We start from the raw sequence: 18,037 nt of genomic DNA on the forward strand, positions 1-18,037 counted from the left end.
ATGGCACCCTAAATGTATAGATTTAGGATACAATGAAAATGTGTAGGCTCCATCTATCCTTATTCAAGGGTAGATCAAGCCATAGCCAAATTAAGAATCATGTCTAGAAATATTGAAGATTTGGTATTGAATGACTACTTTCATTCACCACAATAAACATAACATATGGGCTGATCAGGCTCTTGAGTGGAGTACTTACTAAACCTTTCACATTGTACAATGATGAAATGTGATAATGCTTGAAACTCAATGATAATTTCCAAAAGCACAAACACAGATATGTTCTCGAAGTTTTACTTCATGGGGAACCATGAATGTGAACACTACATAAACCCAAAACTAGAGGTTTGGAGCAAGAAAAATCCTGCATATGGGGAGCCATGAATGTGTTATGTGAACACTACATAAACCCAAAACTAGAGGTTTGGAGCAAAAGAGTCCTGCATTAAACAAAAAATAGAGTGCACTCCCATGATTGACAAATTGCTGTTATCATGCTGTGTCCCGCAAGGGGTACTTGACATCGCAGGCGTAGAGGCGCTACATTTCAACCTAAACACAGGCAAACATTCACAGCTTTGCATTAAAATGTGCCACTGTCCACTAACCCCATCAAGGCCAAGCTGGACCTCTCACCTACAACAGCATCCAAACCAAAGCTTTGGAGCTTTTCCAAAGAGTTGCCATTAACTACTGAAGCTCTTGATTATTCCAACAAGAGAGGAATATGTCCCAGTGACGGAGCATGTGGTCCCTATCAGGATGATGATTGCACAAAACAGTCTCTGCAGAATATATCCCAATATAACATCTAATTCAATATGTGATCAGTACAATACTCTATTGAATATTCAAAATTAATTATGCTATTTTACTAAACATCTTTATTAATTGAACAATTGGAGCCATGTGCACGGGCAAAAATAAAATGGTATATATATATATATATATAAGCAGAATAAACAAAGCACCCAGCAACCCCCCCAAAAAAAAACACTATCAATATTACCTGTTAAACTAGATTCAATCTATGGTCACACTCAAACTTTTATCTAGCATTGCAGAAAGACACTGAGTACCTGTAATAGGGTGGCTTTATTTCCCACAATCTTTAGGAAGCATGCAGCAGGAAGAATCAAACACTGTAGGGCAAACAAATGATGAGTCAGAAAGGCTTCATATAATAGCTTTGGTTGGATAATTATCTTACTTTGCTTATCATGCAAATGCACATTTGAAGAACGAAACAAGACACGCGCGCGCGCGCACACACACACACAACCCACCACAAGCATGCTGAGGAATGAACCAATGAATGCCATCACGTAGCCTGCAGAGCAAAATACAGAACGACAAAAGTTAAATTCCTGTAATTAATTACTCTAGAAGAAGGCAATTACATAAACTTTGGATAACAGTTTGACTGTCATGAGAATCGTTCCATGCTTTACCATCATGTGCAGTTGGCTCTAGAGCTTCTTGGAAGCTAATAAGGCTACACAATGATAATGAATCAAAACGATAAACAATCAAGAGAGAACGAAACAAAATTATATTAACATCTACAAAGGAGAAAAGGGTCTGTGAGACCGAAGTGTCACAATGCAAGCATGGGGTCAACTTTGCTAAGATGAAGTAACTGTAGCATGGAATAAATGTTAAGACTGTGTCACGAAGCCAAATTGGCCCATGAGACCATGAAAAATATATGATGAGTGGTAAATTTTTGTAATAGAAGTTGCATAAGGCATCTCCAGATACCTGCTCGAAAACACAAAAAAGAAAATGAAACCCTAGAGTCACTAGTGTCCCCCCGTCCCGCCGCCCCACCCATCCCCCCTCCCTCCGGCCCCTTTGAGATGAGGGAATCTATCATCCACGAGAGACTGTTACATAGTCATTTGAAAGTCTCCTCTAAAGAGAGAGAGAGAGAGAGAGAGAGAGAGAGAGCATTCAGTTTTCTTTCATTTTTTCAGGTGGACAGGTTTGTGGCATATCTATTAACTAGGAATGCCTTCATATTTGATGCAAAAGTTAGTATTACAGCCCACATAGGTTATATAAAAGGGCTACTATCGTGGCAAGTCTCTTCCTTGCGGTCAGCTCATTTGGTGGAGAATGACATGGCTATATATTGGATTAGGGTACTCCAAGCTACACCTGTGGTTCGAAGTAATTAGTGAGGGAAAGCTAGTACATCACCTGGCGGCCATGTGGCCATTTGTAAAGTAATTTTTGGTAATATATCTACGAAGAGAGAGAGAGAGAGAGAGAGAGAGAGAGAGAGAGAGAGAATGAGTTAAATTAAATATCTTCAAAAGATCCAATGGATCCATGGGATCAAAAAAGTTACAAGAGTTGCATGTGGTACAGGGCCATGGAAAAAGACTAACGAAACTGGAAAAAAAAAAACTCATACAAAAGGGAGAGAGAGAGAGAGTTCAAGGAAAATATACGCCATGGTAGACTAGCATGAGGATATTGTAGCCATTGTGGACAACCTTATGGAGAATTCCCCTTTTTTTGGTGTGCATGCCAGTCCAAATGACACAAGCACAAGTGCACATACACACACACACACGCACGCTCGTGTGTTTAGATCTCATCATAGAAACAGGGTCTTCTTAATGAGCATGCAGAACAAGGTAGTACACTATGTAGATACAAAAACATGTTTTATCCATATGATAATGATTACTACGTCTCTAGATGGCACATATCACTATTCAAATCACAAATTTTTGACAAAATGAAGAAAGAAAAAGCAGACAACACCTAAAGCCTGAAATATTTCAAATAGCGAGAAATGGAGAGTGTCTTACCAAAGAAAGGTACAAGAAGTGCCACACACAGAGTAGACACCACAAGGATTGTTCGTATGCAGATAGAAATCCAATAATTTTTCAAAGTGTAGCCTGATGAAGGAAATAACTCCTCCAAACTCAAGGCAACAGGGGTCATTGTCAACGCATACGTTTATCACCCTCAAGTTAAGGAAATGCTTGAGCTAGAAATGCTTGATAGAGACTGAAATCTTAACAAATTACTTGTGCTTTCATACACAAAATCAGCCACACATGGCCCCACAACACACATGTGCATGCACATTCACCCATATTTAGATGCATACAATCCCACCATGCAGCCGAAGTGTTAAGGGATCAAAGTCCCAACACGGAGGTCGTGGGTTCGAACCCAGCACACTACAGCCAAGGGTGACACGTTGAATAAAGAGACAGGCTAATTAATTCATGATGAAGAACCCTCTCAATTAAAAACACACTTGCAATCCCACCATCCATTGATGCTTTTCACACTACTGTATGTGTTAAACACACATGAACACCAATGTTTAATTTTTTAGCAGTGCTACTTTTTCTTCCCAGTTTCTCATAATTATTAGCATTTTGAGCCATGCTCGAATTCACACTGAAAGTTTAAAAGCAACACATGCCTAAGCAGACCCAGGCATGTTCTTCAAGGAGCTGTGGACACCCCCTTCATTGATGTATACCATTTTATACCCCCAGTATGGTGAAGGATGGAGCTAGCTAGGTTGCATATCATGATTGTATACTCCATGCATATAGCTTTGCATTCTCCTAGTAGTAGAGCTCCATCCCCTCCCCCACTCATTGTACTTATTGCACACCCAGATTCAGCTTTTTAGTTCAGTACTTTTTCATTTTGTTGGGATGACAGAGGATACCCCAGTATGGTACAGGATGGAGCTAGCTAGGTTGCATATCATGATTGTATACTCCATGCATATAGCTTTGCATTCTCCTAGTAGTAGAGCTTCATCCCCTCCCCCACTCATTGTACTTATTGCACACCCAGATTCAGCTTTTTAGTTCAGTACTTTTTCATTTTGTTGGGATGACAGAGGATACCCCACATAGGTACACTGATTTGTCTCATAGGCCGAGTTCGGTCTTTTGGAAGACGTTAATAAAATCTTTCTTTCTTTCTTTCTTTCTCTCTCTCTCTCCACCTGTAGCTCTCAGTTGGAGTCCCGCCTGTAGCTCTCCGTTGGCTGGGAATATCTCCACCGCCCCAGCTGAGGGGTGAAGTCTTAGACGTGGGGAGCTCCTACTATTTGCCATTCCAGACCAGCTCACCAGATGTTACCCAACTTCCTAGCAAAGCAGCCTGAGCTGCCCAGCAAAGCAACACAAGCTGTCCAACAAAACAACTCAAGCTGCCCAGCAAAGCAACGCGATCTGTTCAGCCTGTCCAGTCCGTGAGCTTCCCAACTCCATCTCAACCAGCACGACCAGCCTTATTTCATTTATACCACACACACACACACACACACACACCCAAAAAAAAAAAAAAAGAAGCTACATTGTCAATATCCTAAGTGGGGGTTCACATGCAAGCATGCCAAATCTTTTGCCGATCCTACAGCGTTACCAAGAAGACTCCCTATCACTCCGCAATGGGACTTGTTTATCTATCTACTTTCTTGAACAAATCGACATACTCCAAAAAGTGGGGGTTCACATGCAAGCATGCCAAATCTTTTGCCGGTGCTTGAGCGTCACCAAGAAGACTCCTTATCACTCCGCAATGGGACTTGTTTATCTATCTACCTGCTTGAACAAATTGACATACTCCGAGAAGAGATTGATGCAATCAAGGAGTAGCTTCATGAACTGGAAGATCCTCTCACAACCTTAGAAAACAAACCAAAGCTGCAATTGAGGCACCAAAAATGTTGCAAAGGTGAAAGCACCAATGAAGCAACAAATGCACAAGACCATTAGCACCATCAAGATGTGGTCAAAGAAGATTTGGGAAAACATATCAACTCATATGTTACAACTGAAGTCCAGAAAAATGAATTGAGGCAATCTAAGGGCCTTCTGGTCCAAGTGGGCATTTCAGCCAAAGGATGGTACAGGGATGGGGATAAGAACTTAAATGTTCAATTACATGAAGCCATGCAAAGATTGACTAGGAGCTAGTATTTGTCAAAGTTCCACAACAAGGTAATCATGCAGTACTTCTCATACCAAACTTGAAGGCACAAAGACATGGATTGCAGAGGAATTAACCCCAGTGCAACTCAAATAGAAGAATGCAGATAGGCCAAAGTCAACCCTGCTCCGAAAGAAGGCAAGTGGGCAATCTATCGTGAAGGAAGAGCCCTCATTAGGGATTTTCGTAGTCCAAATCAAAACAAACACAAAATCACAACCAGATGATTGTTTTTGATGCTTGGCATTATAGATCTACTAGCTAATTAGTAGGATGTCTTTTCTATTTCTAGAACACAGATGTAACTCAAGACCAGCATAGTCTTTATAATATGTTGTCTAAGGCCTTCCGCAAACGTTAATATGATTTCCTTTTCTTTGTCTCTATGTGCTACAAATCAAGGTAATGTTTTCAAGTGAAGGTCCTCCTCCGTCGCCCTCTCATGACCTAACATTATGCCACAGGGTAGAACTAACGAATTATGCAAGAAATGGTGTCTCAGGTACTTAACATAGGAGCACATGCCCCAAATATTCTTAGGACTTTTGGCTAATGTCAAGTGCACACTTAATCCAGAGTGACATGGACATGCTTCCCACTTACAAACACCTTTTAGGCAAGATCCAAGGGCAAGTGTGAACCGATTGGGAAATTTTTGATAGTCCAATAGGCTTCTCGAGGTGCCTAGATATGCATCAATGGTCACCGCATTTATTAGGTTCAATATGCACATGTTTGGTGAACTTTTTGATGATGTTTAATTACCTAACCTACCACCACTTCCCTATTAAAGGGAGGTTATCACGTGCATTAGAGCATGCACAAGTGGAGGACAGCAACCTTTGGGTATGTATGTAGCTAGGTTTGCACATCATGCATGACTCAGGTCAAGTGTAGATCTATGAACATCATTGTATATATTCATGTTTTGGCAATATACAATAGTTTAAGTCTCTCTCCGCTTCTCTATTGTATATGATTGTATATATTCATGTTTTGGCGATATACACTAGTTAAAGTGTCTCTCCCCTTCTCTATTGTCTCTTGCAAGATAGATTGGCATTAATCTCTGTGCTAGCATTGATCAAGATTCAGCTTCTGCACACTAGGTTCTTCCTAGGCAGCATATTTTGTGTAAGATTTGTAGGGCGTGCATACAACAAATTAGGGTTTGCTTTTTTTCGTAGACAGGTAAATTAGGGTTTGTGTTTATGCTTCTACAACCAGTTTTTGAGCATGTGTGTTAGGATTCTATGCATAGGTCTTCATGTAGATCAGGTCAAAGCTTAGATAGGCAAGAGTCTCATTCACTGTATTTCCCTATAAACCAAACACCCAGAAAGAGAACAAGATAAAGGACTATTGGCAAAAGTATGAGATCGGAATTATACTCAGCCTCTGTAGAAGATAATGCCATGGTTGATTGCTTCTTGCTTTTCCATGTTATATCACCCAAACCAAGAGAAAAGATATAGGCTGAGATAGACTTTCTATCATCCACATCTGATGCTCAATCGGCATCACAAAATCCTCACAAAACAAGATCAAATGTAGAAACATATTCAATGCCAAAGTTATGTGTTCCTTTCAGGTACCTCAACACAACACACACGCTTTGTTGCACACAAATGAGAATCTTTGGTATCAGCCATGTGTTCACTAAGCTTGCTCACTGCATAAGCAATATATGGGCCAGTGATGGTCACATAAATAAGACTGCAAACAAGTCTTTGTTTTTCTAAGATAAGATCCTTCCATTAGTTACCAAAGATGTAGCTGAATCAACTAAGTACATGACCCATCTCAATCATGGGAGACAAGAAAAACAAAAAGGGATAGACAGGGGCTCTTCCTCGCTGGCTGGACGCTCTCGGAGGAAGGCTATCTCATACAATAGGGGGAGGAGGGAACAGCCAAACAGGTGGCTTGTAATGCCAAGTAACCTCGTTGTCTCTAACCTTGGGAAAGGACCGCTGCTCTCAAACAGCAAAAAAGACTCTCGGCGCTTCTGCATATGCTCAGCACCGCCTCGAAGGTTCTCCCAGTAGCCATGAAGGGTGTGTGATGTCCATCCATATGCTCCTGATGGAATCACTGGGTGGCATGGTAGCGCCCCCTTATGGCCTTGGTGTAGCGAGCATGCCAAATGTGTCATGCTGCTATCTGCTATACTGCTGATTATCTACCACCTCTGACAGGGGCGTGTGGGTGGTGGGCCCCCTCCCAACTCGGATTGGTGATAATGGGACTGTCTTGGTACTCTGATGAGAGAGAAGAAGGGTGAGGTCCTGTCTCGTCTCCGCATATTCTAGGACCGATGCTGTCTCAGAAGACCAGGCTACAGTCCCCCAAGTGATGGTGGTGCGAGGTCCATTGTGAAAATGCAAAGGATCCATAACCAAACTTTTAGCGCCTTGAGACAATCCCAAAAACAGACGCGTAGGGTGTCCACATCTACAATAGAGAGTCAGCCGACCTCCAACTACCAGCCACATATGTGCTCATTGCTAAGCTCCTATGTTCTATCTGCCATAGGAAAAGAGCGATCTTCTGTGGTTAGAAGCTGTCCCACAACCGGTCCCCTACAGCCTCCAAAAAATCACAGAGGAAGCGTGTGGAAATGCCATGTGTCTCCCAGTGTGTTGCTGCCGCATGCATACTGTCAACGTCTCATCTGAATCCTGTGGCCCGGACGGAAGTGTATTCAAAGAAAGGGACGTTGGATCATGCCACTGCCACTCACCAAGATTCCACTAAAGATGCATCAGTGGCCGGCCCTCCCATAACCATGATCTCCAAGTGCAGTTGCTGAGGTTCTTTGCCGGGGGGGGGGGGGGGGGGGGGGGGGGGGGGGGATCGGCCCTGTGGTCCTATAAAGTCATGAGGGTGCCTCCATCTGCACCATTGGACTGCCATCGAGATATCATGTCTGTTAAAAACCCCTAGCCACTCACGGGGAGCCAGATCCTGGACCAGTATGAGCCACCCAAGAGGGATGCAGGAGTCGATGTCAAAGGTGAATCTCTCTCTGCCTCAAATCTCAAGAAGATTCCTCTCCTGAGCCTCTAGTGGGAGGTTTCTAAAGGTGAACCACTCTCCAAGAGACTGGTACAATCCCTTACTCAATGCACCCCAAAAGACGTGAGGACGGGATGGCCACTAGGAAGCGTAATCAAGGGGTTCCATACTAGCGGCTGTCAAAGTCTCTCCTCATCTAGGAATGGGGGAGACTGGTGGAGAGTAGAACTAATGTGGTCCCAAACTGGGAAGATGCAGGCCCGGGAATCAATCCTCAAAGGTTGGACTAATGCCGCGGGCTCTTATCTCTGTAAAGATCCATCGTGGGCTTGAGGACCAGGGACCGGCAAGAACAGGAGTGTGGGCAGAAGACGAGACAGGACCTCACCCTTCTTCTCTCTCATTACATTATCATGAGAGTCCATCACCAGCCCCAGTTGGGAGGAGGCCCATGGGAGGAGGCCCACACGCCCGTCAGAGGTGGGAGATCTTCAACAGTATATAGCAGCATGACACACTCGCTACACCAAGGCCATAGAGGGCTCCTTCGACAGCGGCCAGCCAGCGAGGAAGAGCCCCTCTCTATCATTTGTTGTTTTTCTCGTCTCCCATAATTGAGATGGGTCATGTACTAAGCTGATTCGGCTGCATCTTTGGTAACTAATGGAAGGATAAAGAAAAACTTGTTTTTGCAGTCTTATTTATGTGACCATCACTCGGCCATATATTGCTTATGCAGTGAGCAAGCTTAGTGAACACATGGCTGATGCCAAAGATTCTCATTTGCATGCAGCAAAGCGTGTGTGGTGTGTTGAGGTACCTGAAAGGAACATATAACTTTGGCATTGAATATGTTTCTACATTTGATCTTGTTTTGTGAGGATTTTGTGATGCCAATTGAGCATTAGATGTGGATGATAGAAAGTCTATCTGAGCCTATGTTTTTGGCGCCTCAATTGCAGCTTTGGTTTGTTTTGGGATTTCTTTGAGATGATAGGGTCTCACCACTAGAGGGATGTCATCCGGAGGCTTAGAGGATCGGACCACCCATTGTTTCCGACCCACCCCACGTTCGAGCCATAGCCACTGGTTTCTTCAGTTCCCTACTCACTACAGAGCCTCATTCTCCGGAGGTATAAGTTGCGAGAGAGAGGGTCTAGCAACATACTCGTGAGGTGGTCCCACCGGCTCTCTGGAGTTTCCAGATGACACCCTTCTCTTGCAAGGAGATTGCTGAGGCTTTGTAGGTGCTCCCTAGAGGCAAGTGCCAAAGAAACTAGTGGAGGGCCCTATTCATTTGATCCCCAAGGAGAGAGGCGGCTTGTTGGAGATTCGCCAATGGAGATTCATCACCCTCTTGGGGACAGCCTACAAAATCCTAGCCAAAATCATCAGTCAATTGCACTCCCGCCTCCTAGATTTGATCCATGGCAGGCAGATAATGTTTCATTCAGAATAGAAGCATCCTAGATAACATCTTTGCTCGCCACCTGGGTCCGAGGTGTCTCTGCCCTCTACTCGGACTCTCACAGTCAGGTCCTTATCGAGGGTGCTCGGGGTGATAGGTTTCCACTTTCTCATTTAGTACGCCAAGGATGTCCCACTTGGCATTACAGACCACCTGTGTGGTTAATTCCCCCTCCCCCCACTGTATGGTATAGCCTTCTCCTCCTAGAGCGGCCGTTTTTCTCAGAATTTTATTTTTTTTGATGCAGCTAGAGATTTCTTAGCAAATATGCAAGAAATGCTAGTCAATGCATGTGAGGATATCAAGATTGCACAAGACATGCACGGTTTTATGAAGATAGGCAGCGTTCACTAAGGAAGTTCTTAGTTTACTGAGGGCAATGCTATTTCATTTGAGAGTGCCCAAGAGTTCTAAGACATTACGTATGGGGAAGGTTGGGACATTATCCCCCTAGGTACCATGGACCTTACGAGGTTGCTTATAGACTAGAGTTGCTTCTGAATGCGAAAGTTCATCCAGTCTTTCATGTCAGTCAACGGAAAGATTATCACTATATAAGTGAGGGCCTAGGTTATTATGAAACATAGTTGTGCATATGCACCACCGAGGTCCGGAGAGCAGACATGCTCATGTTGTGCACATGGCGTGAGTACATGTCAAAGGCCTTCTAGTAAACTTCGGTGGTATGGGACGCCGGAGTTAGACAGGCCTGTGGGATTGTGTTGGAGACCTAACCTTGGCTCGGGGAGACCGGTGGTGGACGCCGGTCGGGGTCGGGGTCGGGAGGTGAGCTAGCCTGCTACCTCATGATTTGGTTTTGTACTGACCTTTGTTTCAACTGTGATTAGAGCAGATCCTGCGGAGGACTTAAAAATTTCCTCGTCATCATCACATCAGCACACGGGTGATGATCAAGCCCATCACCATTACCACCACCATCATCGTCGTCACCATCATCATCACCTTCATCATAATGATGATCTGGTTGTAATAATACATACTGTATAATGTATATATATATTCCCTTTATATTAATGGAAGTTTAACAAGGGTAATAGTGCATTCTCTTGACTCCATCAGTTTACTATAGTAAAGACTGATATCTTTGTTCTACACAGATAAACAAGCTTCCCATCTAATTCTATTTTTGTGTGTGATTCGCGTAGTGAAGGTTTACCCTGCAGAGATAGCTTTTGAAAATGAAAAATCAAAAATGCTCCATGAACCTAAAAGTTTTTCTGATTAAGAGGAAAATAAAGACCCGCACAATACTGACACTTTCTTTTTATAAAGGAAAATAAAGAGCTAGTTGAAAGGATATTTGGTGAAAGGGTTGACAACCTGCAAGCAACAATTCACGTGTCAGAGTCCCTTGTTATTCCTACGCATGGAAACCATAAAAAGTTCAGACATTTGTGGGCAGAAAGTATACCCTTACTGGGATAGAAAATTGCACATGGAGAGCACAAATCTTACCGTTGTCCAAAGTGCAATTTTTGAAGCCACAAACTGCTCTGGCAAATTGAGGGTAATCTGAGATTGGGTCGCTTCTCCAAACATTGTGAATCCCATGATAGCCATTCCGCCATACATTGTGGTGCATATAATAAAGCTGAAATTTACATAAATGTAATACATTGCCTAGGCCCCCTTTTTACAAAGGCATGCCAAAAAGTTGGAGCAACAGAGTGCAACGTGCCAGATGTGCAAGCATAAAACACAAAAACTTGTTTATTTGCACACCTTGTTGTCAGAATCGTTGTGAACTGAGATGGATTCTTTAAAGAAGTGTATATATTTGGGAAGACTGCATGCCCCGAAAAGCAAAAGCCAAAGAGGCCAATAGATACTGGGAGATTTGATAGAGTCAGCAAGGGGCCACTCTTGTGAAATCCCACACCGTCCACAACTCCAATCCAGAAAACACAGATCACCACCAAGACCGAGGCAATAACACCTCCAGCTGCCCATGGTCACAAGGGAAAAAGTACTCTAGATTTAAGCCAGCACATACTGTAAGAGTGTTTGAGAAGATAAACTCACGCATGCCTGCCTGTGCATGTGCCTCTGCGTATGTGTGTGTGCACGTGGGGCACCCGGGGGGCAGGGGGGAAGGGGGGGGGTGGTGGTTTGGCTCTTCCATCTTTCCAAAATTGACAACATATGGTGTTACAAGATAGAGGTTTTCAGCACAGTATGTTTGAATGTACAAGAGTCTCAGTTGTTTCTACCTGAGACATACGATAGCAGGCTTAAATCCCGTAGCCATACTGTCGGCAGCACAAATATGGCAGTCATTATAGTGAAGAGCTCCGTCGCAGTCAATTTGAATCCATTGAGACTTAGACTAGCATTGGGGAACAATGCCGACATGTTGTCACCTTCCAGGATAAGGAACTCTACACAACAAGCCTGCATGTGATACAGTCTATAATCAGACATAAGCTTCAAAACTAGAATTGAAAGAGACTTCAACTTCAACATTAGACTTGATTTGAACATTTATAACTCTCACAAAGTAAACACCTTCACATAGAGTTTCCAAATACTTACGTATAGTTCCACATACAAGATAATCTGTCGGCACCCAAACACACATGTCAGAATACACCCTACCAAAACCCCAAAATAGCAAAACATGTTTACTTAGCTTATACTCACAGAGATGATCAGCCGACCAGTCATCCCAAACGCAGCTTGCCCAATATCTGGGTATGTTTCAAGCCCGACTTGGCTGTCTAAGCAGCGCCGAAGAAGGATCCCAGTATACCAAGAGACAATGGCAAACACAAACAGAAGACCCAAGCCAAGCCATCCCCCTTCTTTCACAGCGTAAGGGGTGGTTAAAACCCCAACTCCACACAACACATTTATACCTATTCCAATAAAAATCAAAATTAGTCTAATTTGAAGATGTTTTTTTTAGGAAACCTTCTTGAAAACAATCAAAAGCTCACCATTCAGAGCGGCTTGTGTTGCACTGCACCCATGAGGTAATCCATGAGCATCCTCTGTAGCTTTGAAAGAAGAATACCTTTGGGGCACAGAAGGGACTGGCTCATATACAGGTGTTTCACCTTTGTCTGCTTTCGTTGGCAGGAATGAGGTGGTTAAAGGGCTTAGTTTGTCGGTAGACTTCGTCCGCCTCTTAAATGAGCTAGATAGATATGAAGTGCTCAAACGGGAGATACCCGGGCTCAAAAAGCTGATGCCGGGCGATGCCAAACTACTGTAGACATCCATGGACTGCCTGCATTTTGTGAGGGAACAAGAAGAAAGTGTTAGATCCTTTTCAGTTTTTAATACTAAAATCTTGAGAACTGCAAATTTCCATGTTTTGGATGAATAAAAAACTGACTTATCACAAAGGCACCTTATCAAATCATAAAGACTGACCGCTATGAGCACTGAGGAATCCTTAGAAAGGACCCTCAAACCATGCGAGGAAACCTCTTGTAAAGGGCCACGGAAAATGTATTTATATGGGGTCCACTTGCGATGTTCTTATAGGACTCTTTAAAAAGGTTTTGAAAGATGTGGGTTATTAAGCTGCCTTCTAATGGGCTCTCACATGGGTACGTAGGCTACTTTTAAGGCATATTCACATATATCCTTCATGAAACCTTGGGGGAGGTTCATATGGTGCTTTAAAAGGGCTTAACGGTTTCTCATATAATTTAAATAGGCCTTTACATCATGGCCCTCGAAGTACGGGTCACAGAACTTGAACAAGAGAACACGGCACTAATGGAGGAGGTGAATACATTGAAAGTGGAACTGGTAGCCGTCAAGAACACCGAGAAGGAAGAAGGGGAGATCAATGGCAACACTCTCACGGCCATCAAAGAAGAGATCTCCAAGGAGATCACAAAAGACATGGAGGGGAAACTCGAAGCCAAGCAATAAGGATGGGTTGAAGTGGTGAAGAAGAACATCCGTAAAGAGGTGAGGGAGGAGACTCAAAGGGAAGAACATCCGTAAACAGGTGAGGGAGGAGACTCAAAGGGAAGAACACCAAATCATTCACACCACCATTGAGGAGGAGAAGATGAGGCAGGCCCGCCGCCTCAACATTCGAGTCACAGGTATAACCGAGACACCCGACTCCACTCCCGAGAAAGATGGACAGCTTCTATGCACGAAGCTCGGCTACAGGGAAGAGGACCCTCTCCCCTTCACCAAAGCATGGAGAGCCGGGAAAGACTCAACACGCAAGCAAGCCCTCATACTACAGTTTGCACTGTCGTAGAAGAGTCCAAGATCCTTCGTACCCTGCAGATACCGCAAGATCTACAATCCTACATCCCAATGAGACTTCAACAGTGTCTGTATAAATGAGCTCAACATCCCCATAGGAAAGCTCAAGTCCAATCTGGAGTTCAGGTCCATCAGTGACGTGATAGCCTTGCACCCAAAGGCCTTAACTAACTCATGGACATACCGCTACTGAGAGACAAAGAACCCCCTTCGGGTCTGCTAGATCTCCAATCCCAAGAAGAAGTAGAGTAAGCCTAAGTCGATCATCTCAACCTCCTTTGACAAGGCAGCCTTCGTCACTGCAATGTGCTCCACATGACCGCCGGTGAGAATTGAGGTCATCCACATAAAGGATGATCAACGTGACCATGCCACGTTCCCGAAAGAGATACAAGTTAGGATCTGCAACACTGATCTCTGAAATCCAGTCCGTAGAAAGAAGGAATCAATCTTTTGATTCCAAGCCTTGGGAGCCTGCTTAAGACCGTACAAGGCCTTCCACAACCTGTAAACCATCCCCTTTGATCTTGGAACCTCAAAGCCTGGAGGGTGCTCAACAGACACCTCCTCCTGCAGGTCACCATTAAGGAACACGGATTTCACATCCATCTGATATACGGGCCACCGCTGAGAAGAAGCAAGGGTAGGAGCAGTCCAAATCGTGGTCATCCTCGCTGTCGGTGCAAAGGTATCCTCATAATCAATGCCAGGCCGCTGAGCATAACCCTCAACCACAAGTCTGGCTTTGTGTTTGTCCACCGACCCATCTGACGTATACTTGGTCTTGAAGACCCACTCGACAGCAATGACGGACCGTTTTGACGGCCTCTGAACCAACTCCCAAGTTTTATTCTTCTCTATGGCATCCAGTTCCACCTGCATGGCTTTCCTCCAAGTATCCTGTGCAAGGGCTTCCTTGACGGAAGTGGGCTCTTTGTCCCGCATGATACGAGACATCAAAGCATAGTTTACCTGTAAAGCTCCGCTGAATGACTTTTGTCACAAACTCTATGCGATCTTCGAGGTCCGTTCTCTGTGGTCCATTCGGAGGGAAGCTCCATAACACCCATCTCCCGAAGGGTGTCTAACAACCACCTGGGTACTCGAACAAAACACGGAGCCTCCTGCTGTCTGCTGCTGCAGGGGCTCATCTCCAGCCGCGGGCTCAACCTCCTCAACTAACTGAGGCTATCCAGCTGGAACAATCGACTGGGAATCATCATCAAAATCATCTAGGTCTCCAAGAAGTGGCGGCTCATCAGTAGTGGAAGCTGGAACATGCTCATCAAAAACCACATCTCTGCTGACGACAACCTCCTTCCACTCCGGGTCATACAACCTGTATCCTTTGGAGAGAGTTATATCCCACAAAAACAAGCTTCTGGGACTTTGAGTCAAGCTTCCCCCTCTGCTTCTGTCACGTGCATCCCGCACTTGGATGCCACGTAGACATTTCTGTACAGAAGGTGCAGGACCTGGGATGGCGAACTGGTCCCATGTGAGCCCAGTCCGGGACGAGTCAGCCAGGGATCCATCTCAGTCGTCCGAGGTCAGGTGTGCATCGTCTTGCACATGAGTCCAAGGTCAGGTGTGCATTGTCCTGCACATGAAGCAGTGCCAGTCCGCGCTGTGAGTCTCCCTCTGGAATGATGTTAGATGTGCTGTGTATCTGGTTTGCAACTGGATGCCAGGCCTCTGTAGGCATGTAGGTTGCATGTAGAGATGGGGCCAGCCCATAGGGCTACCCCAGTGTGAGGATTTGTATTTGCACTTGTAGAATGGGCATGGGGGAGGTATAGAACCATCCCCAAGGGGCCAGGAGGGCCCCCATTGTGCCCACCAGCCATGGCTTGGGCTGGAAGGGCTGTCGGCCAGCCCTAGGGCTGCTGGACAGGCAGCCGACAGGGTCACAAACCCTACCCAGCCAGTCGGCCAGGTGTGGGGGGCAGTCCCACACCCATGCGCATGGTGCCCAGCAGTCAGGAGGCTGTCCCAGAACATATGCGCAGGCTGGACAGCAGTTAATCAAGTGTGAAAACGTTTATTAATTAGACTCAGTCGTGGATGCTCCCTGAAGCCAGCCGACTGCATAAAGTAGAGGGTATAAATACCCAAGTCATAAATCATTTCACTCATCTCATAATTCACCAAGTGCTCCAAGCAAACAAGGGCCAGGACAGCCAAGAACATTGCTAAAGCAAAGGGGTGAAGGACTGAAGGTCAAGGGCAGGTTTTCCAGCCAAGAAAAGGTCAAGTACTTTGTATTTGTTTTCAGATTTACATCATTCTAATAAAGCAAATACACCATCCGTGGTGGGGGCCCTACAGAGGGTAATTGGGACCCAATACTGTGTCCTCTCCATCTCCCCCTTCTCTCTCTATTTTCTGCACATCGTCTTTCAGTTTGTGCGTTAATTCCGTCGCGAAAAGAGTGCTGATTTCTGAGTTTTGAAGTACCGATCCTTCTCCGAAGCTTCCGCATATTACAGTGGTATCAGAGCCTACTTCAAGGACAAAGATTCAGCAAAGAAAACCAGAAAAATTTTTCGCTCGTGTGGTTGGTTTTTAGACGCCGGTGGACTACCCCTTTCGGAGTGACTCCTGTCCCTCGAAGGACGGTTGGTTTTTAGCCTCCGGAAGCCTCCGGAAGTCTCCCACACAGATAGTGGATGGTCAGATTGCGTTCCGGAAAGGAACTGCATTTTCCCGCTATGGCGAACTTCGGCGACGAGAGAACACCAGAACCATGGGACCAGAGTGCACCAGGCAGCCCAGCTAGGGCACCCGGCTTGAGTGTACAAGACATGTTCCAGCAGATGATGCGAGCAATCGCAGACCAGACAACCAAGTTGGATGAGCAGAAGGCGCGGATTTTGGCTCTGGAGGAGCGTTCTCGCTCTCCAGCATCGCGTTTTCCATCTCCTCCTCCCTCTCCTTCCGTACCCCAGATACCAGATCCTCGTCACAGGGACCCTCTCGAGGGGTCACAACCGCAACCAAGCTCCTTGCTTGAGATGCAGATGCGCGCATTGGAGATTCGACAACGCGAAGACGACGCCATGCGACGAGTGGAACACGAGCGTTACCTCAGAGCTTTGGACGCCAGATTGACACCGGCGGCGCCCGCGAATCATTTTCCCGAGAAAATGAACTTCAGTAAGTATAATGGTAAACTCGATCCCACTACTCTGTATTCATGGTTACATCAATTTGAAGCTTACTTTGCCGCAGTTAGGAAATCAGATATTGACAAAGTGATCTTAGCCAGTTGGTATTTGGAAGGTGAGGCCATTCCCTGGTGGACTCAGTGGGCTCATGCCCACACCAGATCAGGTATGGCAGCTTATGGGTGGGACGAGTTCGTCCATGACCTTAAGCAGCGGTTTTTACCGCCCCACTACCTTGAGCGACTCGAAGACGAGTTCAGGGGTGCGCGACAGAATGCGCAACCAGTCCTTCAGTTTGCCAATAGAATTTCGACCTTGTGTCTACAATTAGGCTTATCTGATGCGGACAAGAAAGGGCAGTTTTTGTATGGCCTGGACACGCAAATCCAATGGGAGGTGCGTATGTTTAGGCCAGCCACCTTTGAGGACGCACTCTCGCTTGCGCAGAGTGCAGAAATGAAACACAATGGTGGCAAGCCCAAGACTTCCCAGCCGGCTTCTCCCAAGGCTAACGCCTCGGGGGGCAAAAGCCAGAACCAGACGGGGTCTTCCCCAGGACAAAGCCCGGGAGCCTCTGGCTCCAAGAACTCGAACAATGCGTCTAAGCTTACTCCAGACCAGAAAGCGGAGGCAGGCAAGACAGGTGGCAAGTTGAGTGCTGAGGAGCTTGCTCAGTACAGGAAGGAGGGTAGATGTTACTTTGTCACACAAAAGGACATACTTCTCGGGATTGCCCGAAGAAGCCTCCAAAGGCCGCCGCCGCCTCCACAGCTTCCGTGGTGAGTACAGCTCCCACACAGACCCCAGTGGCTACCCCTAGTTCTTCAACCCCCGGTGCTTCAGTTGGAGCAATTATTAGCCGGGAGCTCGAAGATAAGCAGAAGGGCGCCCATGACCAGGAGTATGAGCGCAACGAATTGCTCAAGTCCTTTGGCTACATAGGTGGCCAGAGAGTCGTTGTCTTGTTTGACAGCGGCAGCACGGAGGATGTGATCACGAAAGAGGCCGCTAGGCGTGCCCGTTTCGAGCTGACTCCGGTGGACAAACAAGTTGAGGGTTTTAGCACAAGTATGACAACGAGCGTCAAGTATGAAGCTCTAGGTGCTAAGTTAGTCATTCAGGGCATAGAGTTTGTGCGTGACTT

The 18,037-nt window shown here is 45.5% G+C and overlaps 1 protein-coding gene across 2 annotated transcripts in view; it reads right to left on the minus strand.

Moving 5' to 3' along the window:
* Positions 1–233: 233 nt before the first annotated feature.
* The window catches only part of LOC147635295 (amino acid transporter AVT1C-like), a 39,597-nt gene continuing 21,793 nt past the window's right edge, over positions 234–18,037 (minus strand). The window contains exons 2-13 of one of the 2 annotated variants that reach the window (XR_015266624.1): positions 12,427–12,719; positions 12,131–12,345; positions 12,023–12,046; positions 11,701–11,881; positions 11,213–11,432; positions 10,946–11,081; positions 10,791–10,810; positions 2,823–2,974; positions 1,287–1,330; positions 1,080–1,142; positions 637–785; positions 234–552 (exon numbers count right to left, since the gene is read on the minus strand). Coding sequence is in view for 1 of the 2 variants with exons in the window: in XM_086802540.1 (XP_086658666.1) it covers positions 687–785; positions 1,080–1,142; positions 1,287–1,330; positions 2,823–2,974; positions 10,791–10,810; positions 10,946–11,081; positions 11,213–11,432; positions 11,701–11,881; positions 12,023–12,046; positions 12,131–12,345; positions 12,427–12,719 (1,447 nt within the window). In the remaining variant the exon portion in view is untranslated. Of the gene's footprint in view, positions 786–1,079; positions 1,143–1,286; positions 1,331–2,822; positions 2,975–10,790; positions 10,811–10,945; positions 11,082–11,212; positions 11,433–11,700; positions 11,882–12,022; positions 12,047–12,130; positions 12,346–12,426; positions 12,720–18,037 lie in introns of both variants that reach the window. The other variant, XM_086802540.1, reaches the window with a different exon arrangement.

The sequence above is a fragment of the Cibotium barometz genome, chromosome 9, assembly GCF_041138505.1.
Source record: "Cibotium barometz isolate CiBa-2024 chromosome 9, ASM4113850v1, whole genome shotgun sequence".
NCBI classification, from domain to species: domain Eukaryota; kingdom Viridiplantae; phylum Streptophyta; class Polypodiopsida; order Cyatheales; family Cibotiaceae; genus Cibotium; species Cibotium barometz.